Genomic DNA, 27,700 nt, shown 5'->3' on the forward strand with positions numbered 1-27,700 from the left:
AGTCTATGATACCAATTCTGTCACATCACCACGTTCAGGTTAATACTACAGCACTTTCACCATTCAAGACCGTTCCTAGTATCCATGATCAATCGGTTCCCTGACTCAATTATTCATATATATCGTTACTAGACCAATCATAACCTCCTTCCAACGTCTCTTGACCCTCTCCCCACCGCCCCAACTCCCGTCACTCACTCACTCATCAACCACCCCAAAAACATACCTAGCCTGCAAAACATACGGATCCCCTCCCGGCGCAAACACCTGCTTCTTCGTCCGTCCCCACTCGGGGTGATTGATCCCATCAATCCAATCCTGCACCTCCAGGACCATACATCCGTACTTGGGGATTGTTCTCCTCTCGTCCGTGCCCTGCGTCCATTTCAGGGGGACGTCGCCCTTTTGCTGGTTGCACGAGTACATTTGAAATGCGTCCTGGTCCGAGTAGACTTCGAGCTTGATGCCTGAGTGGGGAGAGGAGAGGCGGGCGATCATTTGGGAGGGTTGACGCCAGTCGGATGAGGAGGAGGAGGGAGAGGAGCGGAGGGTGTTTAGGTAGCAGTTATCTGTTTTGGGGGTGGGGGGAAGGGAAATGGTTAGTGATGGACGGTTTAAAAAGAACGTGAAGAGAGAGGGAAGGAGGAAAGGAGGCGATGCTCCCTCCAGAAAGCAAAAAAAAAAAAAAAAAAAAAAAAAAAAAAAAAAAAAAAGGAAAAGGAGGGAAACTTACCATAGCCCGTACAATTCGTGCCACAATTCCCCTCCAACCCCTTCTCCCGCTTCTCAAAACTCTCCCCAATTTGCTTCGGCCGACTCCAAAAATCATTAACACCCCCCCTCTCATTGTTTTGTAAATCCCCGGTGGGAATCAAAATCCCATCCACCGCAACCCTCATCCCCGCAAACGGCATCCATAACTCATGCCCCAAAGCATCCTCGAGCTCAAACCCGTCCAGGTTCCAGTAGGTATGACTACTCAGCATGATGGGCGTTTTCTTCGTAGTGGCGATGGCAACCATCTTGATGTCCCATGTTGACCCGGAAACAGTGTAGGTGATGTAGCTAATAACTTCGCCGGGAAACCCTTCTTTGCCATCTGGGTCTACTATCGAAAACGTGATAGAGGAGTTGGTGTAGGCGACAACAGAAAAGTTGCGGTAATCCCACCCGTCTGGACCGCCGTGGAGGGTGTCGACTCCCTGGGGGTGAGAAGGGGTGGGGTTTTCGTTGGGGGTGACGTGGTATGTTATTGTTTCTTCCTCAGAGTCGTCGTCGGCAAAGAGAGTGAAAGAGCTGTTCCTAATACGGTTCGCATAACGGCCCGGCACCGACCCAAAGTGAGGGTGGGCAGTGTCCAAAGTGTAGGCGGTCGCGTTGTCGTAGCCGGCTACGATGTCCAGGGGCTTGCCGTGTTTGTCGGCGAGGATCAGGTTGGTAATGGAGGCGCCGTAGGGGATGAAGGCCAGGGAGAGGCGGGTGGTGTTGAGCCAGTATTTGCCGTTGGCGTCGGGGGAGGGGATTTTTGAGGAAGAGGTTGTTGCCGCTGCCGCAAGGGAGAGGGCTCCCTGTAGGAACAGAGCGTGGAGACGCATTCTCTTAGTGACCTCCTGTTCTGGCGGTGACGATGGGGAGTGATGTCTGTTGGAGGTTGAGACTCGAGAGAACAATAGCACCCCGTGAGAATTACGAGAGAAAGGGGACACAAAGTGAGGGGAAGGGCGAGGGAACAAAAGAAGGAGGGAAGTTAATATCAACAGAAGCTCAAGACTCTACCACCCATTGGCAACCTAGACAGGGCCACATCGGTGAATGCGGTCTCCCGTTGGTGCGGATCTACATTAAACTGAGCGTCGAGGAGGCGAGCAAGGTACGTGTAAGAAGGTTGGTGACCATCTCGAGAGAAAGGTTGGATGTTACCCAAGCACTGATGAATCCGGGGTAAACTGCCCTTTGAGGTAGTGTACACCACAAAGGGGTCTGATCTCAAGTCCCCAACCCAAACTCCTGGATGATGTTCATCCCGACCTCTCTCCTCTCCACCTCCACACCTGCGTTTGTTGGGGTACATATTACACTCGGTGACAAGAGGAATGTGATCTGCATCCGGCAACAAGACTTGCCTCGCAGTACTGTACATTACATGCTCCATGCTCCGCACGTAAAAGGCCCACGAGATGCCAGCCTTTTTGTGTGAACTCACCATGCAGAATTCGCATCTTGGTTCGCAACAACGGATTATATGTAAGCTGCACCTTCATTGGTGGATCTCGGCGCCTCTTTGCAGGCAGGGTCAGGCTGGCGAGCATGTCGAGGGACCTTCCATTCTCGCGCTTCTTATAAGACACTGGGGTGTTAGGTATATCGGGTCGAGAAACCCAACCTCCCGGATTCATGCGGTTGGTTCAAGCGAGGATATCATGAACACTTCCTTTGGGGAGTGGGTCATTGGCTTTGTCTCATTGTGGTCTTCGTAGTGCTCGCTGTTGTTTACTTTCTCCAAATATCCCGGGGTGAAATCACGAATATGACGTCGTGCAGAAGCGAACCATCAGATGATGGAGTCCGTCTCCAATTCTCATTGGCGCGGCTGTGGCGTCCTGGAGAACCATGCGGGGTCGTCTGCCGTCTCTTCCCCACCGAATAAGCTCGAGCTTCAGCCATGCCAAGACTTCCAGATCCAGCCCTCCTTGTTCCATTGTTGGTGTTGTTTACAGTGTTGAGTGTAGGGCTATCAGCATTCGGAAACAATGAGAGAATGATACTGTTCAATTCCAATCTACGATACCGCAGCAAAAGCGCAAACCCCATGCCTTTGAGATACAAGCTTCATAAAACAGGACTCTAAAGTCATAAACCAACACTCACCGGGCACCACGCCGACATTCCTCATACCCAACAACATGTTTATGCGTCAATCAGGTTCTCCTCCTCGGGCGCCGCCGTGTCCCTGGTATCCTTGGTCGTGGGCTTGTCCTTGCCCTTGCCCTTGCGGTCAGCCGCAGACCTCGAGTAGAACTCGTCGATGATCTTCTTGGGGATACGGTTGAGCATGTCCTTGCGGTAGATACGGAGCAAGCTCCACGCCTGATCCAGAGACTCGAAGATGGTACGAGACTCGTAAGGACCCTGGGCAATGAAGGAGCGCTCGAACTTCTCCAAGAACTCCAGAGAGAGCTTGTCCTCGTTCGACAAGGCCTCCTCACCAACAACAGCCTTCATGGCCGCGGCATCACGACCAATGGCATACTTGGCGTACAGCTGGTTCGAGACATCACCGTGATCCTTGCGGGTCATGCCCTCACCAATGGCCGACTTCATCAGACGCGAGAGAGAGGGCAGCACGTTGATGGGAGGGTAGATACCACGGTTGTGCAGACCTCTGTCGACGAAGATCTGACCCTCAGTGATGTAGCCCGTCAAATCGGGAATAGGGTGGGTAATATCGTCGTTGGGCATTGTGAGAATGGGGATCTGCGTGATCGAGCCGTTGCGGCCAGCGACACGACCAGCACGCTCGTAAATGGTCGACAAATCTGTGTACATGTAACCGGGGAAACCACGACGACCGGGCACTTCTTCGCGAGCAGCCGAGACCTCACGGAGGGCATCGCAGTATGACGAAAGATCGGTAAGAATGACGAGGACGTGCTTCTCGAGTTGGTAGGCATAGTACTCGGCGGTCGTGAGCGCGAGGCGGGGGGTAATGATACGCTCGATAGTCGGGTCGTTGGCAAGGTTGAGGAAGAGCGTGGTACGGCCCAAGCTGCCGTTCTCCTCGAAATCGCGGGTGAAGAAACGGGCGGTTTCCAAGTTGACACCCATGGCACCGAAGACAATCGAGAAGTTCTCCTCGTGACCATCGTGAACACCCTTGTTTGTAATACCCTGGCGCTGAACGAGACCGGCCTGTCGGCAAATCTGAGCAGCAATTTCGTTGTGAGGCAGACCGGCGGCGGAGAAAATGGGGATCTTTTGACCACGGGCGATGGAGTTCATGGTGTCGATGGCAGAGATACCGGTGGAGATCATTTCTTGGGGATATTCCTATGTCCTGTCAGCGTAATGTCCCCGGTGTTCGCGTTTCAGCCATCAAGGTACTTACTCTGGAGTAAGGGTTGATGGGACTGCCGTTGATGTCGAGGTACTCTTCGGCCAACACCTTGGGTCCCTTGTCGATCGCCCTGCCGGAACCATCAAAGATACGGCCCAACATGTCCTCTGATACACCAAGCTTCAAGCTCTCGCCAGTGAACTCGACTTTGGTCTGTTCCCAGTCAGCTTCTCGTTCGCTATTCCCGTCTGGGTATCTGCCTCACCTTCTTCACGTCGATGCCGGAAGTACCCTCGAAGACCTATCCATGATATCAGCGCATTGTTCGAGAGTCTGTTAAGCGATGTCGCGGTTGTCTACCTGAACGACGGCGCGGTTTCCTAGATAGCGTCATGAATGTCAGCAGTTGATCAGAGTGTGACACAAGGGATTGCGAAGGGGAAACTCACCTCGCGCCTCCAAAACCTGGCCGGAGCGTTGCGTTCCATCGGGAAGGGTCAATGAGACGATTTCGTTGTATCTAGGGAACTTGACCTGCGGCGGTTGTTAGACATGCGCATTGCGGCAGAGAGAAAGCCGTGGGAGAGAAGTGGCGGTTGACCAACATTGTCGAGGATGACGAGAGGACCGTTGACACCACCAACGGTGTTGTAGCGGATCCTGGGCGTCACGTTATAAGACGACGGTACTCGGGGGTCGCTCATGGTGGAAGAGTGTCAAGACCTCGAGGCCAGCTCAGGATAAAGATCGAATACTATAGGACTGGGAAAGACGTTACGGTCGTCGGCGAGATGCTGGATGCGACGGAGGAGAATGAGGTTGGCGGATGAGGTATTGGTGTCTCGAAGTTGCAAGCAGTCGCAAGCTCCAAGTCCGGGCCCGTCCTCGGCCTGGCCTGGACTGATAGGCTGAGGCCGCTGGCTGACAAGTGACAAGCGCCCATCCACCTTCCAGGCCAAGTTCCTGCCCTGCGCTGCAAGTGCACAGCGGGCAGTCCTGGCAGGCAGCGGGCGCTCCCACACACTGACGGCAGCCCCGCATCCGTCATCCACATTGCCGTGGTGACTGCATGGCAGTGCCCGCATCCAAGTCAGTTGCAAAGGATGTGTCCAAACACTGCAACAGCTCCCGCGGGCGTCTTTGAAACATTCGTTGCACCGCCACACCTTTCACAACCAAACAATTCAACCTCCAACTGCGATCGCCGTTTCGAGCTGAGGCTGAACTGCATCCAGCAAAGAGTTCCACATTCAGTTTGCGCCAACTGAACTTGCCTTGTTGAAGCTGTTGTCGCGTCATCGCCAAATCAACTTTTTTCGCGGACATACTTCGTACTTCACCACTCTCATACCGAAACTTCCACCGTCAACGCCCGCATGCGCTGACCGTAATTAAAACCACACACACGCGGGACCACACCGAGCCAAGCGCGGCAAACCCATCAACAACATGTCGGCCATCTACAACCTCGAGCCGCAGCCGACGGCATCTGCGATTATCCACACAACCCAGGGCGAGATTGCCGTTGAACTATTCGCGAAGCAAACGCCATTGACATGCCGAAACTTCCTGCAGCTTGCACTCGACGGTTATTACGACAACACCATCTTCCACCGCCTGATCCCTGGTTTCATCGTGCAGGGTGGTGATCCCAGCGGCACCGGTCATGGAGGAGAGTCGATTTACGATAACGGCGCGCTCAGCGGCGACCTCGACCCATGGCCGATGGACCAGAGAAGGGGAAAGAATGCGGGACCTCATGGCGCCAACTTCAAAGACGAGTTTCACTCGCGCCTCAAGTTCAACCGTAGAGGTCTTCTGGGTATGGCGAACGAAGGAACGCCAGACACCAACAGCAGTCAGTTCTTCTTTACGCTCGGAAAGGCGGACGAGCTGACGGGGAAGAATACCATGTTCGGTCGAGTGGCCGGCGACACGATTTACAACCTGGCAAAGATCGGAGAGGCCGAGGTGGAAGAGGGCGGTGAGCGGCCCCTATATCCCATCAAGATCACGCGTATCGAGATCATCATCAACCCCTTCGATGACATGAAGAAGAGGGAGAAGAAACCCAGACAACAGCAGATTTCTAGGCCCACACCCGCCGAGAAGAAGCAGAAGAAGAGGAAGGGCGGCAAGCAGCTACTAAGTTTTGGAGACGAGGTTGGTGATGAGGACGGTGACGAGCTTCCTGTCCCCAAGAAACCCAAGTTTGACACAAGGATTGTGGCGGATCTTGATGAAGACGATTCAAGCAAGCAAAGCGCCTCGAAGAAATCATCCACCAAGAAGGAGGCCAAACCAGCGGCAAAGGATGTACCAAAACGGGAAGAAAAGCCGGAGCAAAAACCAGTAAAGGAAAGCAGGAGGAGTCCAAGCCCCCAACCGGTTACTCAGAAGAAAGAGCAGCCGCCCAAGAGGCATTACAGCGAGCATTCGAGCCCAGAACCTGAAGAGCCCAAGAAGAAGTCACTCCTTGAGAAGACGAACGAAGAGATTGCGGCACTCAAAGCGTCAATGAAGAGGTCCATTCATTCAGAGCCAGTAAAGCAGGAGAAGAAGAAGTCGGCTCTGGAGCAACTGATCCCGGATACAGCCATCCGGGGGAGAAAGCGCCGGCCAGGTGCAAGTAACAACCCTACTCGGGAAGAGCAAGAGGCTTTGGACCTGCTCAAGTCTTTCAAGGCAAAGATTGAGACGGCTCCACCAGAGAAGAATGCGGCCCAGCCTGTGGTGAATCCAGATGAGGAGAATGGAGAACAAGACGGCCAACCAGACGAGGAAAAGGTCTGCGATCTTCACTTCATTGCTAACTGTCAAAGCTGCAAGGCCTGGGATAAGGTGGAGGACAATGAGGATAGCGGTGATGAAGGTTGGATGTCTCACAAGTTGAGTTTTGCTGCTGACAAGCTCGGGAAAGACCTCAGTTACCGGAAGAAGGCGGAAGAAGAGTTGGTGGTTATCGATCCTCTGGCGAAAGCCAGGACGCTCAAAGAGGAGAAGAAGGCAACGCGCGATGCTAAGACCGGAGGCTCTTCGAGAGCCTGGGACCGGGGAAGACGGGACCGGCACTGATCTACCTACCGGATGAGTTGCCCCGTTCTTGATGTCTTTGTTGGTTATGTCATATCCCACATTCCTACTTGTAGCTCAAAAACAGTGTGATGAAGGTAGTACGTTCGTCTAGTCTACAGAATAACCAACCCAAATGATACCCTAACGTCCTCAAAGACTCTGACCACTCGCACTTGACGGTATTCACTCCGGAGGTCTCAAACCTTTCCCATGAAAGATAAGCTTATGTACCCCGTACCCAAGAGCCGTTGTGTGACGTTTTTGAGGTTTGAGCTAGTGCGTTTTTGTTAGCTGCCGAGATGCACTAACAGGCACTAACAATTACAAGGCCCGATATATCAACTGTCTTTAAGATACCTTGTCCATCCAGCCCGTTAAAGCGACTGTACAACCGGTCAGCGCGACTGTGTGGAGACAACAGCAGCTTCAAAGTGTAAGTCACCTCTAGCAACCCAGATTAGTGGTTAGGGTTAGCGGTTAGGGTTAGTTAGGATTAGTTCCGGGGGTGCAGGGGGCCGGCGAGAGGCCCCCGCGTGTGAATGTGAATTTGAGCGCTTTGAAAAAGGTGGTTTTGAGGTCTCGTTGTCGTGGTTCAAAAGGATGACTTTTGGTGAGGACTTGGTCGTGATGCAGGCGCGCAAAAGCGATGCCAAGCCTGTCTCTGGCGACAAGTTTGTATGGCCCCACACAGTCGCGCTGACCGGTTGTACAGTCGCTTTAACGGGCTCGTTGTCCATACCCTTTGGTTGGGGTCCCTCAGTCCTCAACTCCATCGCCAAAGACTTCAAGAGAAGATGGAAGAACTGGAAAAGACGGAAACAGTTATGGGGGACCCATATCATGTCTATGCAAAAGCATCCTGTAGATGCTCGTGGAAAAGTTCAATGGGGAAAAGCCCGAGTGCCAAGACCTGACGATAGGGTCAACTTTATGACCACGCCGGCAAGCCCTTGACAACAACAAGTGTTTGGATTGGGTGGCTGGGCTTCCACTTCCGTTGTTACTTAGCTATAACTACCACCTCGATTCACAGGCTCAAAGTTCGATTCACAGGTAGCTTTGCAGTTCAAGGCTTTGTGACATGGCCGAAGAAAGAAACCCAGAGTCATTATGCTGCACCTCCGGTCATTGGCATGCACCACGGCCAGTTGCTTTGACACTTGTCATTGATGAAGCTGAGATGAGATTGGAGTTATCAGATGGATCAAGTAGCTCATCAGTTCGATATTGGTACATATCTCAATGTGAAGACAATACAATACGGTAAACAATGGGTTCGGGCAATTTCGGTCTGTGATACATCACAGCCGGGGAACTTGATAGCGGATTCCCGGAGCAAATCCCGCGCCTGCCTCCCTGGCAGCTAAGTTAGGTATCCTGTGCGTCGGTGTCGGTGTCGGTGTCGGCGTCGGGCTCTCACGGACAAGGGAAACTTTTTTTTTTGGTGAGAACCTCAAACGTCACGCAGAGAAGGGAGACCCGCCAAAAAAGCGACGCCGGAGCAATTGGCACGGATAGACCCCACGTTTGGTGTGGCATTCAACAAATGTGATTGGATGGATAGTGCTAACAGCTGCCATCGATCGAGCGATCAGAGAAATCGGTTCACCAACCCACCCACCCCTGGGAGTTCCACCTGGCGCTGGACTCAGGCTCGGCAGGAGCGTTGAGTGCGGATGCTACCTACCCAGTGTTCAACTTCACACCATTCAGCGCACCTGCCGCCATCACGCTCAGCAGTCTGTGCTGTTGGATGCTCCGTCGAACGATCCACCTAATCTCGATATCACTAACAACGGCAGGCAGGCCGTCCAACCAGACGACGACAACGGGAAGAAGAGCCTCCAACATCTTTCTCGTCATACAAAGTCCCAAAACCCGACGGATCACGGACGGACTCGAAACTCCGAACCTCATCAGCTTCCACTCTGTCGAGTTGCTGCCCGTACCACACTTCGCGGCTGTCGCTGTTTTGCGTCGCACTGACGAGTACCGACGACGACGACCACTGCCGCCTCGAGCAACGTCCGATCCTCTTTCCGGTCCATCCACTACCCCGTCCACGGACACGGCCACTCAGCATCCCGCTTACCGCGATCCGCAGTTTGCATTACTCGAACATTTCGAACCGCCAACCCCGCGATCCGATCCCCCACGACTTCCCCGAAAAAAAGGGACCAAATCGTCTGGAGAAGGGAACAACTTTGCGACTGGAAACCAGAGAGAGACCTTGACAGGATACAAGGCGGGACGACCAAGTCTTTATCTGGTGGTGTTGGGTTACTGAAAGAAAAAACACAGACAAGGTTGGCTGTTGTCGTTGAAACCAGCGCCTGAAATTACCAAAAAAAAAAAAATCAACAAATCATTGCAATCTCCAGGCGAGGACCTCGACAACAAGGAACAAGACCCGCGCGCATTGGGCCGTCCACACCTGCTGCTCTGTCAGAAACAATCGCCAATTGTCCCAGCCAGTTCATGCATCCCGGTGGGCGCTTGAAAGAGAATCGACGTGCGACAAACAACCTCCTTCACGGCGCCCTTGTCGGTCGTCAACCAGGCTCTCCAACCACTCTTGATCGTTACTAGACGCAGATTCGCTTACACTTTCGCCCGTCCCCAGAAAGAGGCAAAAAGTCTTTGGTAGCCTTTGACCGCGAGATATCAAGAGACACTGCAGGATATATAACGCCCGCTCGTTCTGTGTGCTTCTCAAGGACCAACAAATCTAAAACCTCTCTTATCCCTCTTCCGTCTGGCGAAGCAGCTCTCCCACAAGCAGGATCTCTTCGCACTACGCTTCCCCGCGATCGTATCTGTTGGTCTGGTGTTCCCGTCGATACCCGCGATACGTACAGCTTTTGGACAGTATCGCCTATCTAGTACGCCCTATCTTACGAGATACCATACCAATATCCTACATCGACAGGTCTTTAGGTAGCCCGATCGCCTACCGCGCCTCTCAACACCACCATTGCGCCGTAGTGGCTTTCCTAGTGAACCGATCTCGTCGTGCCATCTCGAGCGCATGCTCCCGTCCTACGCCATGTCGTCTCCTAATCCGAGAAAGAGACCGGCTCCGGGCTCTTCGCCCATCGTGCCCCTTCCTCTTCAGCAGATGCAGCAACAGTTCAATCCCGCTCAGGCAGACCAGGTGTTCCGGTGGAATAATGGCCCAGACGCAGCAGCGGCCCCTCTCAACTCGTTTGGAATGATGTCCACGCAAGCACCGTATCCGCAGGCTATTCCAGCACCTTCCAATGCCCTGGCGCGGCGCCCACCAAGTCGGGCCCTTGTCCCTACGAACCAGTTCAACGGGGCGGCCGACACCTGGGCCTCATTTAGTGACGATGCTTCCTATCCTTTGGGGCATAACGTGCCTCCGGTGGATGAGCACGACAACATTGAGCGCCTCGAAGAGATGGCGCAGCGTGCCAAGCGGGAAGCGCAGGCCAAGAGAAAGCAGATCCCGCCTTTCGTCCAGAAACTGAGCAGGTGTGTTTGTTACCCTTACCCATATAATGAATAAGGATATACAGTATACTAACCTTGTATGTGCTCAGCTTCTTGGATGAGTCTAGGAACACTGATCTCATTCGCTGGTCTGATAAGGGTGACTCTTTCATTGTCCTTGATGAAGATGAGTTCGCCAAGACCCTTATCCCAGAGCTCTTCAAACACAACAACTATGCCTCGTTTGTGCGGCAGCTCAACATGTATGGCTTCCACAAGCGAGTCGGCCTTTCGGATAACTCTATGAAGGCATCTGAAAGGAAGAACAAGAGCCCAAGCGAGTATTACAATCCTTACTTTAGGCGCGGCCACCCCAACCTTCTATGGCTGATCAACAAACCGAAAAGTGGAGGAAAGGGAAACAAGTCAAGCAAAGCTACACCCAAGACCGAGGGAGAGGGGGATAGCGAGGAGGATGCCGGTGTCGAGGACGCATACGCTGGTCAGAACTACTCGTCAGCCCAAGTCGGACGTGGTACCTCGAGTGCTAGTGAGGTTGGCCCGCTACACAAGAAGGACCTCGTAGCAGTCAAGTCTCAACTAGATCGGCTACAACAGCAACAGGTTGCCATCTCCACCATGCTACAAAAGATTCGAGCTGAACATACAACCCTATTCCAGCAAGCTGTCACGTTTCAGAACATGCACGAACGTCACGAGAATTCGATTAACGCCATTCTTAACTTTCTTGCCAATGTATTCCGGAAGTCGCTGGAGGAGCAAGGAGGGACGCAAAGTGTGCAGGATCTCTTGGCAAGCATCATTCCCAACGCTCAGGTTCATAACCAGAACCAGATGCCCCAGGCAAATGTTGTCGACCTCGGCGGCTTCGTCAACCAGCAGGTCCACAACAATATGGCTATGGGAACGCCAAAGCGTCAACAGCGTCTCCTGCCCCCTATCCCCCAGCAGGGTGTAGCCAAGGTGCACTCCATTTCCCCATCCTCGACAGCCTCTCCTGCTCCGGTCCATCCCCAATACCAAGCGCAGCAGATGGGCTCCGTCACGGAACTCTTCGACACAACCCCCGGAGACAGCCCATCGTCCACATTCATGAAGAATGAGCTACAAAACAACCCTCAGGAGGGGATGATGAAGCTCATTCAAGACACGAATGCTGTGAGCGTTTCGGGAGGTGTTGACCTACCAGATATGGCGACCAAGACGCATGTGAATGCTCTGAGCAACGACCAACGCAACAAAATGCTCAGCATCATGGCCGGAAACATCCCCTCGACCAACGGTTCCTCATCGGCCTCAAGCTCCGCGGTACCTGCCCCAGCGTCCACGATGCCGCCTATTCCCACCATCCCCACGGTACCCGTTACCACTGCTGCTGCCCCTGCCCCTGTCGTCCCCAGCCCCACTGCACCCAACGCGCTTTCCCCTGCCCTTGGCTCCATGCCGCCGCCGCCACCACTCCCCAGCTACTCCCACGAGGAGTTGGACGCCCTTCAACGGCTCCAGGAGGAACAAGCCAGCCAGATCGATCGACTTACGAGCTTGCTCGGTCCTCTGAGCCCCTCCGGTCGCATCCCCGGTCTTGATGAGCACGGCAACCTTAACGGCGCCACCGGCTACTTTGACGGCACTGACATTGAGCAATACCTCAACGACAACGCCTTCTCCGATGCTGCCTACGAGTTTTCCGGGCTACCCGGTGCTAACGGAACCGGCGATGGCACCGCCGACTTTAACTTCAACCTCGACGACGGATTCGATCTGACCAACCCGACCCACACCGGCGCTGCTCCCGGTACTGCCAACGGTGCTACCGGCACAACAGCCGCCGGTTCCAACGCCGGTGGCCTCACGGTCCCCGGCGGCGGGTTCGACTCGGGAAGGACATTCGAGACCAACTCCCCCGTCAACACCCCCTCCCCCTCAGCGGCGACGGAGGAGATGATCAAGCGTAACGACATGGAAAGTCCCGAGCGCGATCCGAAGAGGCGGAGGAAGGGCTAGAATCCCGGAGATCGTAACTCTTCTTCTTCTGTTGCTTCTGCCGCTTCTTATGCTTCTTCCGTCTTGTCTCCCTCTCCACTACGGAATTCTCATCATTCTCACCAGCTGCTGCTTCCGGGAACAACTCCTCCTTGTCATCAGCATGATCATCATCATCAACCTCATTATCAAAATCAGCATCATCACCGAAATCAGCAGCAGCAGCAGCAGCAGTACCAGCACCAGCAAAGGAGCTCTCTCAGTCCAACCCAGCAGCACACCCTTGGACAGCAGCACAGCCTTGGACAGCAACAGCAGATGCAGGTGCCTCCTCCAAGGATGGGTTCCCCCTCGGACGTTTTTAGGGAACATTTACCCGGATGGCCGTATACGACGAGTGCTGTTATGCAGAGTCAGAGTCAGGGTCAGACGACACCGACGCGTCGAGAGCAGTAGTAGGGGTCTTGATGATGGGATTTGAGTGAGGAGATGGTGTTTTGTTGCTTTGGATTGATGGTGAAGATAAAGAGGGGAAAAAAAAAGATTGGAGGATGAATATTGGGTCGGTGGGTGGGTGAGGCGATGCATGGCGAACGAACTGGTTGCTTTGGTCAGTCATGTCGGCCGGTCGGCTTTAGCGGCAAATCGCTGATGCGAAGAAAAAAGTAGAAAGAAGAAAGAAAAGAGTAAAATAGGATAGTGAGAAGTAAGTAACGTAGAGGGATGGTTATTCACCTGTCTCACGTACGGCTTTTCTTCCTTTCTTTTATCACTTTGTCACCTATCATAAATTTTTAAAATATCCTGTGTCATGGTGTGTTATTCGGGGGATCGAAGATTCCCAACTCAGTTTGGGTTTTTTTTTTTGGTTTTTTTTTTTACTTCGGTTGCTGGCTCGACTCTGTTTCTGTGTGTGTATCTTAGATTTTATGGATTGGGTTGTGGATGACACTTCACTTTCTGCTCATTTTGGTTGTTCAGGGGTAAAGTAAGGATCATGCAAGCTGAGCTACTGGTAGATAGAATGGGCGCTGATGATCATTACGAAGATGACATAGTTGGTTTCATTTGATAGATTCCCCGTTGTCATGACTACCCCTGGCTGTAGAGTCTTTTGTGCGACGTGGTTTGTTGAAACCGTCCCTTCTAGCCCTTCTAGCCCTTCTAGCCCTTCTAGCCCTTCTGATAATCCGTGAAGTCTCTTGCTTTGCTTTGCTTTTCTCCGCTTTGCTCAAGTTGTATAAAACCCCAGTAAGACGTCAATCATCATAAACCTCCCCGTCGCAAAATTTTAGCCATAAACCACCAGCCAGCCGCCCGCCAGCCGCATCGTAGCCGTGTGGAGGCGTAGCCACGACAGAGGCCTCCGAAGCCTTTATGAAATCAAACGAAAGCACGATGGCTGACACGTGGAATGTAACACAATCCTCCCTCGCAGCTCGCTGATTGATAGTCCGATGGAAAGCAAGAGTGACAGTGAGAGGGGTGTGGTTGGTGCGAGGTGAGCGTCGTTTGCGTCGTTATCATCTCCATCGTTATCATACACCCATTGAGACTTCAGGCTGGTAGGTAGGTCAAAGTTCAACAGCCAGGCCTGATAAGCAGACCAAAGGTGCCGCACTTGTCGCTCCACTCCCAGCACTTCGCATGTCGGCGCCGCACGCACGTAGTGTTCCTCCGCTGCTTGCTCTCGTTTGACGCTCCGACACTTCGATACAGGGGCGCGGCGTGGGGGCCCAGAAACCACGAGAGGACAACAAACGTTGGAGGTGTATTCTGTCCGAGCGTGCGAGGTCGATGATGGATGGTGTGATGTTGTGGTGCGTGATTGCGTAAGGGTTTCTCGCCCGTGGATTCCCGGTCGGTCACTCGGTGGTTGTCCGCTTGATTTCCTTCCCGTTCCCCTTCGCTCCTGTAAGCGCCCAGCAGCAGCGGCGGCACGTCGTGTGGTATGTCGGTACTCGATTGCTTCTCGAATCCGGCCCGAACCCGGCCTCCCCTCAGTCTCGAAAAGTTGTTGTAAGCAAGTCGACTGGCCGGCGTGTCTTTATACCCATCTCCATGTCCATTTTCAATTGCATTTCCACCCACCCCTCACTTAGCCAACGGATTAGCATGCACCGTAACCCCCTCAATTTTTACGTTATCCTTAATCCGGTTCTTCTTATCCACTTCCAGTCCCTCCAACTTGGCCAGCGTCTGCAAGCTCTCGTCCCCAATCAGCTTCCCGAAAACCGTGTTCAGCCCATCCAGATGAGGGGCTTTGTCGAACAGGACGAAAAACTGGGATCCGTTCGTGTTGGGCCCCTTGTTGGCCATGCTGACGATCCCCCGCTCGTTGTGTCGCAGCGCCGGCCGGATCTCGTCTTCGAAGGTCGGGCCGTAAATGGATCGTCCGCCCTTGGGGTTCTCGGGCGGGGATGGGTTGGCGGGAGCGCCGGTTTGCACCATGAAGGAGGGGATCATGCGGTGGAAGGGGGAGGCGTTGTAGTAGCCGGAGGCGCAGAGGGCTAGGAAGTTCTGGGTTTGGGGGGAGGGGGGGTTAGTACTTTGCGACTAGGGGAGAGGGGAGGGGAAGAAGGACGTACTTCTGCTGTTTTGGGGACGCTTTCGCAAAAGATCTCGATCTTGAGATCGCCGAGGGTTGTGTGGAGTGTTACGGACATGATGACGTGTGTAGATCTGTCTGTTGTTTGGTTTAATGGTTGATCAGTCGCGGCTTGAGGTGCTGTTTGGTCGTGATGTTTGGTCAATTGGTCTCGAAATGTGACGTGCAGTTGCGAGATGAATTGCCTGCCGGCGCCAACGCTGTCCGCTGGGCGGTTGCCTGGGGGGCCGCTGATGGCGCCGCTGGGGGCTGGATCTGAAGGCCGGGATCTGATTGATCTGATTGGAGGTGCATGCAGCTGGAAGCTTTGACCACACCAGCCCTATCGGCCGCTCCCTCTCCCGCCAGGCCCCTTGGCCCTTGCTTGCCATGCCGCTGTGCTGAAAGTGTCCGAGCTGGGGCCCTGGGGGATGAACAATGGTCCGCCAGCATTTGTCGTTGACAATTCTCCCTGCAGTTGTTTTAAACTTTGATAGATAGAAGCTCTTTGATGGAACAATGTCTCAACTGGGAATACTGTATTTGAAGCGTGAAGGGATCAAGCCATGGTCAGGCACCGAGCTGAAATGGCCCGAGCTGATAGTCTGATAATAACGGTGTGGATTGCGAGGGTCCAGGGCTCGGCGTGGTTGCCGTCCCTGACCCATACTCGTCGGTACTTGTAGCACTGAGGTCAAGTTTGAGACTGGAAGTCAATGGAGGAGTCGGAAGTTCCAAGTTGGAGATACTCGTCGGTTAGGTGCACGCACTGGCCACAGCCATGTGGGGCCACCCTTTGGGGGCCCGCTTATAGCCAGCCAACCGACTCTCATCTGTCAGATTCTAGGGTGGCATTCTAGCCAGATGTGGGCTAGATGCCAGAGTCCCAGCCACCTGATTTAACAGGTCTTGGCAAATATGAGTTACCCCCAGAACCCCCCATACTAGAGCGCTCGAGTTAGTTATACAGAATACATAGAATTAATTAATTACTAGAAAATCTAATAATTAACAATCTAATATACAGCCTATTAATATAACAATTAGTACGTACAAATAGTAAATAATAACCGGATTACAATATTCCTCTCAAAGCCTACCAAAACGAAAGAAAACGTTACTTACCTTAAAACTGGCAACGACTAGTCGCGATAGGAACCTATAATCTAATTGAAATATATCTTTAATATCCTTAAGGACTAACTTTAGGGAAAGATTAAGAAGCTATCCGCCCCGAAATAGCCTTATCCCAATTACTACCTTATAATAAAGGAAGCTAAAACCCGTATTAATAATACTAAAGCGGAGCTCGTACGTTTTGATAGTAATATCAATTCCTAAATTGTTATTTATTAAAATAGGACTAACTATAAAAAACCTATTAAATACTATAACCGAAACGAGATTGTAATTAATACCTTTATTACTGAAAATGATTTTATTAATAAATAACTTTATAAATTAAAAATCAACCTCTATCCTGATAATAAGAAGGATTAAAAGGAATTTGTAGTTAGTAATAAAACTCTATATATTTAAATAAAATTGTTAATTAACTACGGACTATAAAATAGAATTATAAAGGAAGAATATAATACTAACGAATAGTATTAAAACTTTAAGTAAATAACGAACTATAAGGCGGTCGATAATTCAATTAAAGTAAGAAAAATATACTATAAAGCCGTCGCTATCCTTACGAAAGAATTTAAAAATTAAATTAATTAATTATAGACTTAATCCACCGCTATAAATAACGGCCAAAGTAAGGGAATCGGAGAAATTCCCGTCGCTAATTTATAGTATTCTAATTTTATTAACGTAGTTAGGATTGTTTGCTTGGGGTAATATAATAGTGTTTAGAAGTTCGATAAAGAAATAGCCGCTAATACTCTTAAATATATAGAAGTTTATAAAGATTTTAAACGATACGGTATTAATAATATTCGTCGCGGGGTCGCCGTTGGAAGAGGAGGAATCTATTATAATACTTTTAACGTTAGCAAATAGTTTTACTTTTGACCTTAAAGAGGAAAAAGAGGTTTGTAAGTAAGCGGGTATATTAGATTCTAGAGTAGTATTCTGGCTAGATGTGGGCTAGATGCTAGAGTCCTAGCTACTTAATTTAATAAGGGTTAGCAAATATAGGTTACCCCCAGAACCCCCTATATTAGAGCGCTCGAGTTAGTTATATAGAACACATAGAATTAATTATTTACTAGAAAATCTGACATTATTATCCCTTTGAGAGTCGGGATTTTTACATGTAACGTGCAAGGCCTATAACAGTGTAGAATCTGCACTCAATAATAACATTATCAATCTTTATTATATTGTATTATGAATAATTTTATTTTGCTTGTCTCGTCATGCTCTATCTTTTGCATATACTTTTAATATACCTATATTTAACCCTAACGTTGCATCACGTACAGAGAAGACCGCTTAGTATTTTATTACAAATCAGACTCCAATTATAACCCGATCTACTACCTTACGATCCAAAGCTAATATTAAAGCCAGAAACAAAGGGAAGGTTATATATAAGAGTATAGGGGAATTATTCAACGTTAGTAAGGATATTATTAAAAAAATATATAATACTTATTAGGGAGGGTAAGGCTTTACCGATTAGTATAGAAACTTATCGACTACTAAAATTAATTATAGATGAGGATAAGATTCTTAATATTGTAGTCTAGATCGTTAATTGTAGCTACTTCCCCTTAAATAATACTTCCCTCATTAAATTAATTAATTAGCTACGAACTCAACAGCTATACCCCCTTCTATTAACCTCTATAGAGGGTAGCCTATAAAGTAGCGTAAAAGGTATCTAAAGTTCGAATTTAAAGCGGCTAGCTTTAATAACGTAAAAAAGATAAGTGCTAAAACTTAATTAAATTCCTTTAAAAATTAGTTTAAAGAGGTGAAAGCTATTTATAATAGTTTTAATATTAAAGAAGAGAACGTTTAAAATATAGATAAGTCCCCGTTTTAAATAAGGAAAATTAAGGGAATTATAAAGGTATGAAAGCTTCCTTATTAATATTACTCCTTATATTAATTTACGTAGTAATAGGTATTATTTATAAAGAATTAGGTATATATAAGAAGGGTTATATTTAACCCTAATAATAAGGAAAATTTAATTACTATCGATACTATATCGGCCGCGGCTAAGAGTATCTCTTTATTCCTAATATTTAAAATATAGATTATAGTAAGGCTCTAGCCCCATTATTTGTAATTAACATTAATTTTATTTAATTAACTACATTTATACTAATTTATTTATAAATATAAAGGAACGTATAAATTAATTATAAGGTTGATCTAAATATAATTATTATTAATATATCGATTAATTATAATAATACTTACTATATAATATAGTAGATTAAACACTTTAATAAACATTCTTTTAAATTGTCCCCCTCTTTCGATAATTATACTATCAACAAGTGGTTTGGTCTATTACTTAACTGCCTACCCCCCTTCAAAAGATTAGAACTATTTGAAAGTAATAAAATAATTATTAGTTTTATATTAACTACTAAACCGAAGGTATATTAAATCTTTTTTATAAATGGATTTAAGACCTATAAAAACCTATATATTCTATAATATTATAAAGCCTTCGATATTATACTTTATATTCTACCCTTACATATTAACTATATATTTTAACTATTTAATATAGGGGTATATTAAGTAATTAAGAAGGTTTATTAAAAGGCCTTAATAAATGAAATTACTAGCGGGGCTATTAATATTAACCGTATAATCTTTCTAAATAATTGGAAGGAAGTTAAAGAGGCGGGCTTTATTCGAAGTAATATTCATAAAGGATAGGAGAAGACTAATCTTTAACTATTTAAATTAAATAATTAATTATAATTATAATAAAATTACGTAGGTATGAGGTTAATTAATTTACTAGACGTTCCCTTTAATAAATTACGTAAATTTATTAAAGTATGGTAAGAACCCTTATTCCTTAACCGATTTAAGGCTATAATTCTTCGTAAGGTACTATGTACGTTAGAATTATTAGCAATTTAATAATATATTAATAAGTATAGTTCGCCCATTAAAAAAGTTTATAACAAGGCTAAAATTGCCTTCAAAGTATTTATTAATACCCAAAAGCTAGTATTTAATTAGTAAAAATACTATAAGTGCTATATTAAGGTAGAAGCCTAAAAGTAGAACCCTCGTAAGTACGTGGCTATTAATAATAGAATTTATATAAAAGAGGTTCTTAATATTAAAATTGTACTAAGAAGGGTAATTAATATAGAGGAGGGATTAAAGAAAATATAGCAAATAAACCTTACCTTTATTAAAAAGGTTACCCTCGAGGAGAACCCTAATCTTAAATAGTAATTATTACATAAATTTAAAGCTAAGAAGAAAGCTAGGCTTAATTTAATTAATAGGGTTAATATTCCTAATAATAATAGCTTTATTCATATTATTAAAGACGACCTAAAATACAACGTAGTATTAAAACTTAAGGAAGGGTAGGACAAAGCTATTATTAATAATATCTATTATATTTTTCTAATTAAATAATAGGGTCCTAATTATTCATTTTATATACTAGAAATACAATAATAAAAGGCTTTCCAACCCAAATAGGACTTTAACGCTTTTTTAATTAATATTAAAAACGAAGAGGATAAATTCTACAAAGCTACGGGGAAAGCTACCCTCCCTAATTATAATAAAGACTTTATACCTTTTAAAATATATAATAAGAAGCGGGTTAAAAAGGTTCGTAAAGGAAATACTTCGTCAGTTAAATTTATATTAAGTAACGAAAGTATAAATATCTTTAGCGAACTCCCTATTATATACCTTTATTTAATAGGAGAAAAGGTACGAATATAGGTACGAATACTAATTAGGCTATTATTTAGACCGTTTATATTAATACTATACCTTTAAAAAAGGTTTAAAGAGGGAAAGGAAAAAGCTATCAATATGGACTCTAATAAGAAGGAGCAGGTTACTATAGCAACTATAACGGTAGCGGGTAGGAAACTAGAGGTCCCTACCAGCCGTATAAGGGTAATAATTATTATAAACGACGATTCTAGCGACAATAAGGGCGATGGGAGTTTATAAAGGGAGGAAGAGGAAGAGTTGGATATTATATTATAAAGGTCTAGTGTACGGGCTACAAAACCTTCACAACACCATAATAACACATCACGATATTTTAAAAATAATTCACTTATATTGTTGAATGCGCGCAATTGAGACGAACAATCCGAATCCTTTACTATATTTTTTGCTTGTATTTTGGTAGAGAAACGGATTGTTGAAGATTCTGACCGTTACAGGCCTTGCACGTTACATGTAAAAATCCCGACTCTCAAAGGGACGATGAGAGTCGGTTGGCTAGCTGTAAGCGAGACCCCCAGAGGGTGGACTCTATACCTAACCGACGAGTATTAAGATCCGGGTTCACCGATATCCAGACGGGTTGAGAGGAACTGAGATGGAGGTAACCAGACCTACCTTGCATATTTCTCCAAATCCGAACCCGATGGTGAAAAGAGTTTTAAATCCGAGTTTTTATATCGTTCATCCTGTCTTTTGTCTTGCAAGGCTCTGATAACCAAAAGGTTCAAATGGATGCTTAACTTCCACTTCTCCACTTTAACCGTCCATCCCGCCTGCTCCCTGAAGGATGCTAGCGACCTGACGCTGTAACAGTGCAGCCTTGCACCTGCGTGGGGTGTTAGCGACCGCCATCCCCGTTCCCCACCGCCCAAGTGGAAGGGGAGACCTTGGGGATAACCCTTGGTGGCGCTCCGAGGACCAGGCACTTGACCGGGCTCTTCAGCTTCCTTCTTTCTCTCTTCAGATCCACTCTTACTCCTGGTCATATCCGGCTCGACGGCTCTTGACGACTTGACGTCGTACCTAGAAGTAGGTAGTCGGAAGGAGTTGAGCTTGTCGTCAAGGGACCAAGCTCGGTTGCCGCCGCGACTGCTCTTGGCGCCTGCCGGCCTCGCATCTTGTCACACCTCTTGTTTTCCCCTCCTACAACCAACCCTCCAGGCCGGGACTTCAGTCATCAAGCTGACATCCAACACTGGCACAGCACCCATCTGACGTGGTGTCTTGCCGTTCCGATAGCTCTACGACCTCCTGCCGCGATTGGCCTCTCCATATACCGTTGACGGACAAGGCGACCCGTCTCAGAAGCTGACTATCGATCCCGTCTTGGAGCTCTCACCTCTCCCTCCAGTCTCTGACGACGACTTCTCTTTGGCCCCCAACGCAGCCGGACAACAGAGGACTCCCGCGCCCCAACTTGAGGAAACGCTGCGCCAACGACGGCGGTTGTGCCAGCCGTACCACTTGGTCCTCCATTCGAACTGGTTCCTTTAGCCTAGGCTTGCGGTCAACAAACAGTCGGGTGTAGCGTTCACCTTCCGCCATCCGCTCACCAACTTGTCGAGGAACGTTGATCCCACGGTACTCTTTCAACCAGTCCGGTTCTGTTCGTCTCACCAATTTCACGACGCCTCATCTGCCTTGCCCAGCATCAGCGACGACATTGCCAACCCACGGCTGCACCACAGCGACGACGCGCATCAATTACGACCTTGCATTGCCTACGATAACTCCCGGATGGGATGCAGTAACCCTGCAAGTGAACCCCAGCCTTATCGATACAAACATTCGCGATCGCCAGGGGCCAGAGGCGACCTTCGTTCCAAGCGCTACTCCTACCGCCCACCGAGCCCCTCATTCACCTCGGGACCGCCCTCCACCCCATCGACTTCCCAGTTGTGACACGGCGAGGCCGGTCTCTACAATACCTTCATGATCGAAACAGGTCGCTCCCCTCGCCATCTTTGACCATAATCTGACTGTCAACACGACGAACCTCCTCCGGACATCTTCGCGCCCGGCGCTAACGGCACAATGAATGGATTAATTGCATCATACGCTCCGGCCACGGTGAGGATATCGGGGCCACCCAACAGCAGCTTCCTGGTGGGCTACCCCGGTATCTCTGCCACGTTGGTGAGTTCTCTGCTCTTTCCTGCGGACGTCGCTGATGCTGACTGGCTTTTTCATAGCCAAGAATAGTAGGTAAAGTCGAGATCCGACCAAGCGCCGGCTTTTCCGTACCCGTCAGCGTATCCATGGTGCGCATCTGCCTCCAGCGAAGAGAAACCATACACCCTGCTGCCGAGAACATGGCGAAACGACATCTCGGCACACCGCGACGCGAAACCGTGGACCTGGTGGGCAAAGAGGTGCTACTATTCCGATGTGTGTCGGGGAAAGAGGCGGAGAGCGTAATAGCGATGGACCTGCCGTTCCAAATATTTATACCCTATGGCCGAGGAGGAGAGGAAATAAATCGTCGAATTCCGCCTGCGAGCTTGCAACTACCCAGCCGAATTGCCGAAACATACTACGAGCTCGTGGTTACCGTCCAACAAGGCCAGAGCACACAAAACAGATACACCTTCCCCATACCAATACAGCGATACGATACCCTTTCGACATTTGGAATGTACAACCGACCCGAAAGCAAGGTTGTAACGGCGGACAGCATCGTGACCTTGGGCATTTCATTACCAAAATGGAGTTATGGGCCACTAGATCCAATAACCGTGTTTATCAAGCTGGCGCCAAATCCGGACATGATGAGCAAGGCAAAAAAGGTTACGATAAATAAGATAACGTTGGCCATCGAGGAGGAGATCACGTTCAACCCCGAAGGCGACGAACCAACCAAGAAAATCAACAAGATCGCAAAGCACACACAACCAGTAGGGGTCAAGTTGACTGAGACCGGCTATGTCACAAATCTAGGGCTTGTCTTTCCGGCGCGAGATCTTCGAGACCCCGACGGCATCATCAAGCGTGGGAAACCCGGGTTTCCCATGTACGAAGTTACGAGCTTTACGACGTCATCAACATTGTACAAGATTGAGTTCTTTTTGAGTATAAAAGTGAGTTGAGCAACTAAAACATCAGACAGATCGGTCACTTATACTTCAACAGGCACACATGAACTCTGCAAGGGATATCACTCTACGACAACCGATCGTTATTTGCCCAATGGACCAGCAAGCGTGTAGGGATGAAATGGATGCGATTGAACAAGCAGCAAAGGATGCATCCAAGGTCGACCCAAACAATCCGATGCTCCCGGATCGAGTCATTGTCCGATCCAATGAACGGGACGCAATACGGCATCTGGGGCTTTGTGAAGTGGGAGGAGTGAAGAAGATACTGATTGAGTGAAGGAAAACCGGCAACCCGCAATTCACATGTTGTCGGGTTCTGTCTGCTAATATCGGGGTCCGGGTTCACAACAACCATATCTTCGAGGAGAGAGGAGGCCGCCCGACGGACAAGGGAAGCTTGTGGGGTCAAACAGCAAACGTGGCGTTGAAAGAAGTGTTGTGACACACGTCCACCATGCTGTACGGCCGTGACATTGACTAGGGTTGATGGCCCGCCAGCAAAGTGAACGATTAAACGCGGTGGCCGCGGCTCCAGGGTATCTATCATTCGGTCTGCGGCGACTCTGCGGGCAGGACCGAGGAAGACTATGAAGTGCTATGGGGAGGACTATTGATATTTGAGCCGAGAGGGTGTTTGTATTCACAGGACTATTCATTATGTTCGAAGGCGTAACTGGTTTCGGGCGTTGGTTAGTGACATCTTGCGGGGGTGGACTAGGGTTATCTGGGATGATGACTTACTCTGAGGATATACCGGGGCTAGAAAGGCAGGTAATAAAGGGGCAAAGACCATGGTGATTATGGATGTTTTTCTACTTTTATAAAGTGGGAACACGACGGCGGCATCGTTCCAAAGGGATTTATTTATAGGCCTCTGTATGAATCCAGAAGGCTATTGATAAGAAGACATTTCGGGCAGATGTGTACGTGTATGGGTTCCAGAGACAAGTTATGGCAAAACAGCCAGTGAGATTCAAATAGTTTTTCGGTGTACGTTGTCGGAAGGCGTCCAGGTAGCGGAATGAAGAAAGTTAATGAGACAAACGAATATTCTTGGACATGACATCACGGAAGCTTCCTGGTGGATCTAGGACCATACGAACAACAAAAAGGAGGTTCAGTGACCAGTAACAACACAAAAAAAACAAGACAAAACAGCAAAAAAAGATATTGTGCGTTGACAAGGACGAGATTCGAACTCGCGAGGTTTCCCATTGCGGTTTCAAGTTAATCAGAAGATAACCTAAACACAACGCCTTAACCACTCGGCCACCTTGCCTAGTGAGCTTGTTGAAAGATTAGGGTGTACTTAGCTCCTTATGTAGTACGTGGCGGGCAGTTACACAGTGTGGGAGTAGGCAAGTTTCACAAGCACCAGGTTGTACCTAGGTACCTTGGATCCACTTTATTTTTCGACTTCATGCAGAACTTCCTTCACCTCTGACTTTCTCATTCAAAACTTCCTCACTTCAACAATACACTGCTGGCAAAAAATTGACCAACTCGAAAAAACAGGAACTTGAGCGGTTCTACGCAACACCGCACCACCACCCACCAAAAGCCACACAAACCACAGCCAAAATGCCCCTAGACGACGACCTAGAAGATAACCCCTCCCTCGTCCCCTCCACCCCCCCTCATCCACCACCAACCCCGCCGAAGATGCTGCCACCATGGAAGAAGTCGAAGAAGCCGAAGACGCACCCACCGCTGACTTCCGCCTCTTCGCCTCCACCTACTCCAAGACCAAAAACATCAGCGCGCAAACCATCCGCAAGGGCGGGAAGGACTTTGAGTCGCACGGCACGCGCGCGCAAGCATCCGCGCTGGACGCCAGCCGCGAGGCGATGCGCGATGTTTTGAGTTATACGAGGGTGCATAATCCCAAGTCGGGATCTAGGGGTTGGTATTTCCCTGATTGGTGGAGGGATTGGCCGGAGGATTGGGAGGAGCAGCAGAAGTCGAAGGGGGGAAAGGAGGGAGAGGAGAAGGAGAAAATACCGCCACTGCATATCAGGGATCGCGTGGTCATTCTGGAACATGCTAGTGTGGCCAGCCAAAGTCTGGGGAGGGCGGCCACGGGCTTGCCGAAGGATAGGCCGGCTAAGGGGAGGGATTGGTTGTTGCCTGAGGAGGCGCTGTACCTGGTGGAGAGAGGGAGTTTGGATCTGTGGTGGCCTACGAGGGGGGTGGAGGAGATTTTTCCTGCTGATGGGTCGGTGGCGGCTGCTGCTGCTGCTGCTGCCGAGGCAGAGGGAGAACAAAAGGGCGACGGCAACGAGGAGGACGAGGATGATGAGTACAAGTACGGCTTCCCGCTCTCCCTTCAGGCAGCGTACGCTCTGCTCATCGGCGAAGACGGAGAAAGAGGCAAAGTCAGCTTGCAAAAGTTCCAAGTCTTCAGCCACCTGAAGCGAGCAGGTTACAACGTCATCCGGGCCCCGACGACCAACCTTCCTCCTCCTGTCCAGGATGACACTCAACTTACGACGACAACAACACCAGCAAAGCCCAAGACCGTCACAGAATGGCTCATCTCCTGCCTCCCCCAATCGAAGGAATCCTCCCCCGTCGACCCCCCGCCCTACGGCCCTCTCGTCCCGCCAGGCCTCTACCGCTCTTACAACACCATCTACAACCACCTCTCTCTCCGCCCTCAGGCATCTCCCACCGACCAGCCTCGGGTCCCCGCCCAATCTCCAGAGACGGATTCACCCTTCAAAATCCACTACCACATCTACAAAGCCTCCACACACTTCACCCGCACCCGCCCCCCGCCCCCCGACTTTTATATATCCGTCATCTCCGCGACATCAACCACCATCCCCACGCTCTCCGAGATCTCCAGTCTCCTCGCCTCCGCCCCGGCCGACTTGCCCAAGACCGAATGGCTAACCGGTGGCCCTGGAAGACTGTATGCGCGCCTGAAACATGGGTACAGGAATGTCTTGTTGGCGGTGAATGACCATGGGGTGATTAATTATATGAGGTTTGCCGAGGGCGGGTTTGCGAGGGAGGAGTTGTTTAGGGGTTTTGATGGGAGGGTGAGTGGGGAGCCGAGGAGAGGTGGTGGGGGAGGAGGGGGTGGTAAGAAGTCTGGGAATAATGGTAGGGGAAGTCGAGGGGGACGGGGAGGAGGACGTGGTGGCGGGAGGGGTGGAAGGGGTGGAAGGGGTGGAAGGGGTGGAAGGGGTGGAAGGGGGAGGGGAGGTTAGATGATGATGGTGATGGGCCCAACGTACCCAAACCCTTAACATACAATGCCAAGGCAGTGGAGAGGGAGGTTGAAGGCCTTACCTCTCGGCCTAACGTTGGAAAAGCAAAGATTGCAATGCTCTATCCTCAGCATGATACAGTTTAACAAAGATTATTACCCGGATCTTCCGGCCAAGGGAGTAGTCGCTGGCAGGTAGACACCGCCTGGACACGACGCCCTGACCAATGGAAGGTTGAGGTTGAAGGGGCGGATGATGGAGGCTGGATGTACGATTGATTGGAGGTTTGAGTTAAGAGTTACCACCGGGCCTCAAAGCGCTGTACTATACTAGATCAAGACGATACCCGGATGTAGGCAAATGTTAGAGAAAAGATCACATAGAAGACCTTGTCGTCGTCAAAACAAGCCTTGGGAACCCTTTAGCGAGAGAGTTTAAAGTGTCTCTGGTTGTTGTCGAAAACACACTCTCACTATCCGATGTTGAATCACTGCCCACCCATGTCCTCACATCACCTGCTTAATGGAGTACAGGTAAAATCTCACAAAGCCTCAAATCCTGTTGTTGCACAATCTCATCATTCATCTATCAAACCATCTTTTTTCCATCACAAACTCCATGAAATGCTATCCGCTTATTAGCCTACCTCGCCCCCCTTTCACTTTTCCCCTTCCGATTTCCTCACGCCCTTCCACGCCTGACTAAACGAAATGAATGAACCATAACTCATACATTTACTATATACAATTGAAAACCTCTGCTGAAGCTAAAATGCAAACTAAAACGATGATGCCATGTAAAAGCGCCTGACGTAACCTAACCTGACCACAACCAAACCCGCCGAACTTTTTTGATCTGGAAAATTGGAAAAAGCAAACGCTACCTAGTGTCCAGTAGTACCTGATAATGGAATGAAAACAACGAAACGAAACGGGTATAACTGCGCAACTTGCAAGTCAACAACAACGCAAAGGGAAAGGGAAAAAAAGGAAAGCTGAAAAAGTCAGATGAAAAGCAACTCAACGAAACTGATAATCAACGAAAGGAAAACAGAGAGAAAAGCAGGATAAGGAAAATAGGAAAAGGGCTATACTACCTGATCATGCTACCTATCTATGTCGGCGCTGATCAATGTTGTTTTTCCTTCGCTGTGCTGCGTGCATAAATGGCTTTTGCAACCACCATCGCCATCTCCATGGTTTCGATGCTGCGTTGACCACTAGCCATCCGCAAATGAAAAGCCATTAGACTGGTAGTACCAGCGGTGTAGCCTTGCACTCGCAGCCTGGTGAATATGAGTGGG

At 49.2% G+C, this 27,700-nt stretch overlaps 10 protein-coding genes and 1 non-coding gene across 11 annotated transcripts; 5 read left to right on the forward strand and 6 right to left on the reverse strand.

The window, feature by feature from the left end:
• Positions 1-64: 64 nt before the first annotated feature.
• B0H65DRAFT_206512 (galactose mutarotase-like domain-containing protein) lies at positions 65-1,674 on the reverse strand. Its single transcript, XM_062821871.1, has 2 exons — positions 734-1,674; positions 65-569 (listed from the first exon to the last, which is right to left on the reverse strand). The coding sequence occupies exons 1-2, from the start codon at positions 1,593-1,595 to the stop codon at positions 199-201; spliced, it is 1,233 nt and encodes a 410-aa protein (XP_062682061.1). The 5' UTR covers positions 1,596-1,674; the 3' UTR covers positions 65-198.
• Positions 1,675-2,751: 1,077 nt separating this feature from the next.
• B0H65DRAFT_466704 (H+-exporting ATPase 57K chain, vacuolar) lies at positions 2,752-5,100 on the reverse strand. Its single transcript, XM_062826871.1, has 6 exons — positions 4,660-5,100; positions 4,504-4,588; positions 4,415-4,434; positions 4,320-4,355; positions 4,106-4,267; positions 2,752-4,047 (listed from the first exon to the last, which is right to left on the reverse strand). Exons 1-6 carry the CDS (start codon positions 4,756-4,758, stop codon positions 2,908-2,910), a joined length of 1,542 nt encoding a protein of 513 aa, XP_062682062.1. The 5' UTR covers positions 4,759-5,100; the 3' UTR covers positions 2,752-2,907.
• Positions 5,101-5,196: 96 nt separating this feature from the next.
• B0H65DRAFT_466707 (cyclophilin-like domain-containing protein) lies at positions 5,197-7,272 on the forward strand. The gene has a single exon (XM_062826872.1). The coding sequence runs from the start codon at positions 5,504-5,506 to the stop codon at positions 7,127-7,129; it is 1,626 nt and encodes a 541-aa protein (XP_062682063.1). The 5' UTR covers positions 5,197-5,503; the 3' UTR covers positions 7,130-7,272.
• Positions 7,273-7,372: 100 nt separating this feature from the next.
• On the reverse strand, positions 7,373-8,071 carry B0H65DRAFT_206622 (uncharacterized protein). Its single transcript, XM_062821873.1, has one exon. The coding sequence runs from the start codon at positions 7,969-7,971 to the stop codon at positions 7,600-7,602; it is 372 nt and encodes a 123-aa protein (XP_062682064.1). The 5' UTR covers positions 7,972-8,071; the 3' UTR covers positions 7,373-7,599.
• A 7-nt stretch (positions 8,072-8,078) lies between these two features.
• Positions 8,079-8,541, forward strand: B0H65DRAFT_466709 (uncharacterized protein). Its single transcript, XM_062826873.1, has one exon. It carries the CDS (start codon positions 8,211-8,213, stop codon positions 8,394-8,396), a length of 186 nt encoding a protein of 61 aa, XP_062682065.1. The 5' UTR covers positions 8,079-8,210; the 3' UTR covers positions 8,397-8,541.
• A 1,246-nt stretch (positions 8,542-9,787) lies between these two features.
• Positions 9,788-12,646, forward strand: B0H65DRAFT_206647 (uncharacterized protein). Its single transcript, XM_062821875.1, has 2 exons — positions 9,788-10,624; positions 10,693-12,646. Exons 1-2 carry the CDS (start codon positions 10,158-10,160, stop codon positions 12,605-12,607), a joined length of 2,382 nt encoding a protein of 793 aa, XP_062682066.1. The 5' UTR covers positions 9,788-10,157; the 3' UTR covers positions 12,608-12,646.
• Positions 12,647-14,404: 1,758 nt separating this feature from the next.
• B0H65DRAFT_206639 (putative peptidylprolyl isomerase-like protein) lies at positions 14,405-15,634 on the reverse strand. The gene is made up of 2 exons (XM_062821874.1): positions 15,175-15,634; positions 14,405-15,106 (listed from the first exon to the last, which is right to left on the reverse strand). The coding sequence occupies exons 1-2, from the start codon at positions 15,250-15,252 to the stop codon at positions 14,681-14,683; spliced, it is 504 nt and encodes a 167-aa protein (XP_062682067.1). The 5' UTR covers positions 15,253-15,634; the 3' UTR covers positions 14,405-14,680.
• A 3,741-nt stretch (positions 15,635-19,375) lies between these two features.
• B0H65DRAFT_442827 (uncharacterized protein) lies at positions 19,376-21,632 on the reverse strand (the record flags this gene model as incomplete). Its single annotated transcript, XM_062825598.1, has 4 exons — positions 19,376-19,404; positions 19,514-19,545; positions 20,703-21,110; positions 21,427-21,632. 4 exons carry the CDS (start codon positions 21,630-21,632, stop codon positions 19,376-19,378), a joined length of 675 nt encoding a protein of 224 aa, XP_062682068.1.
• Positions 21,633-21,685: 53 nt separating this feature from the next.
• On the forward strand, positions 21,686-23,482 carry B0H65DRAFT_206686 (uncharacterized protein). The gene is made up of 3 exons (XM_062821876.1): positions 21,686-22,223; positions 22,280-23,164; positions 23,217-23,482. The coding sequence occupies exons 1-3, from the start codon at positions 22,122-22,124 to the stop codon at positions 23,457-23,459; spliced, it is 1,230 nt and encodes a 409-aa protein (XP_062682069.1). The 5' UTR covers positions 21,686-22,121; the 3' UTR covers positions 23,460-23,482.
• An 878-nt stretch (positions 23,483-24,360) lies between these two features.
• Positions 24,361-24,461, reverse strand: B0H65DRAFT_t264. The gene has a single exon. It is a non-coding gene; the product is annotated as a tRNA-Leu (tRNA).
• Positions 24,462-24,855: 394 nt separating this feature from the next.
• B0H65DRAFT_509165 (tRNA-splicing endonuclease subunit sen54 N-term-domain-containing protein) lies at positions 24,856-26,595 on the forward strand (the record flags this gene model as incomplete). The annotated part of the gene is made up of 2 exons (XM_062828285.1): positions 24,856-26,338; positions 26,549-26,595. 2 exons carry the CDS (start codon positions 24,856-24,858, stop codon positions 26,593-26,595), a joined length of 1,530 nt encoding a protein of 509 aa, XP_062682070.1.
• Positions 26,596-27,700: the final 1,105 nt, after the last annotated feature.

The sequence above is a fragment of the Neurospora tetraspora genome (genome assembly GCF_033439725.1).
Source record: "Neurospora tetraspora strain CBS 560.94 chromosome Unknown B0H65scaffold_4, whole genome shotgun sequence".
NCBI lineage: Eukaryota > Fungi > Ascomycota > Sordariomycetes > Sordariales > Sordariaceae > Neurospora > Neurospora tetraspora.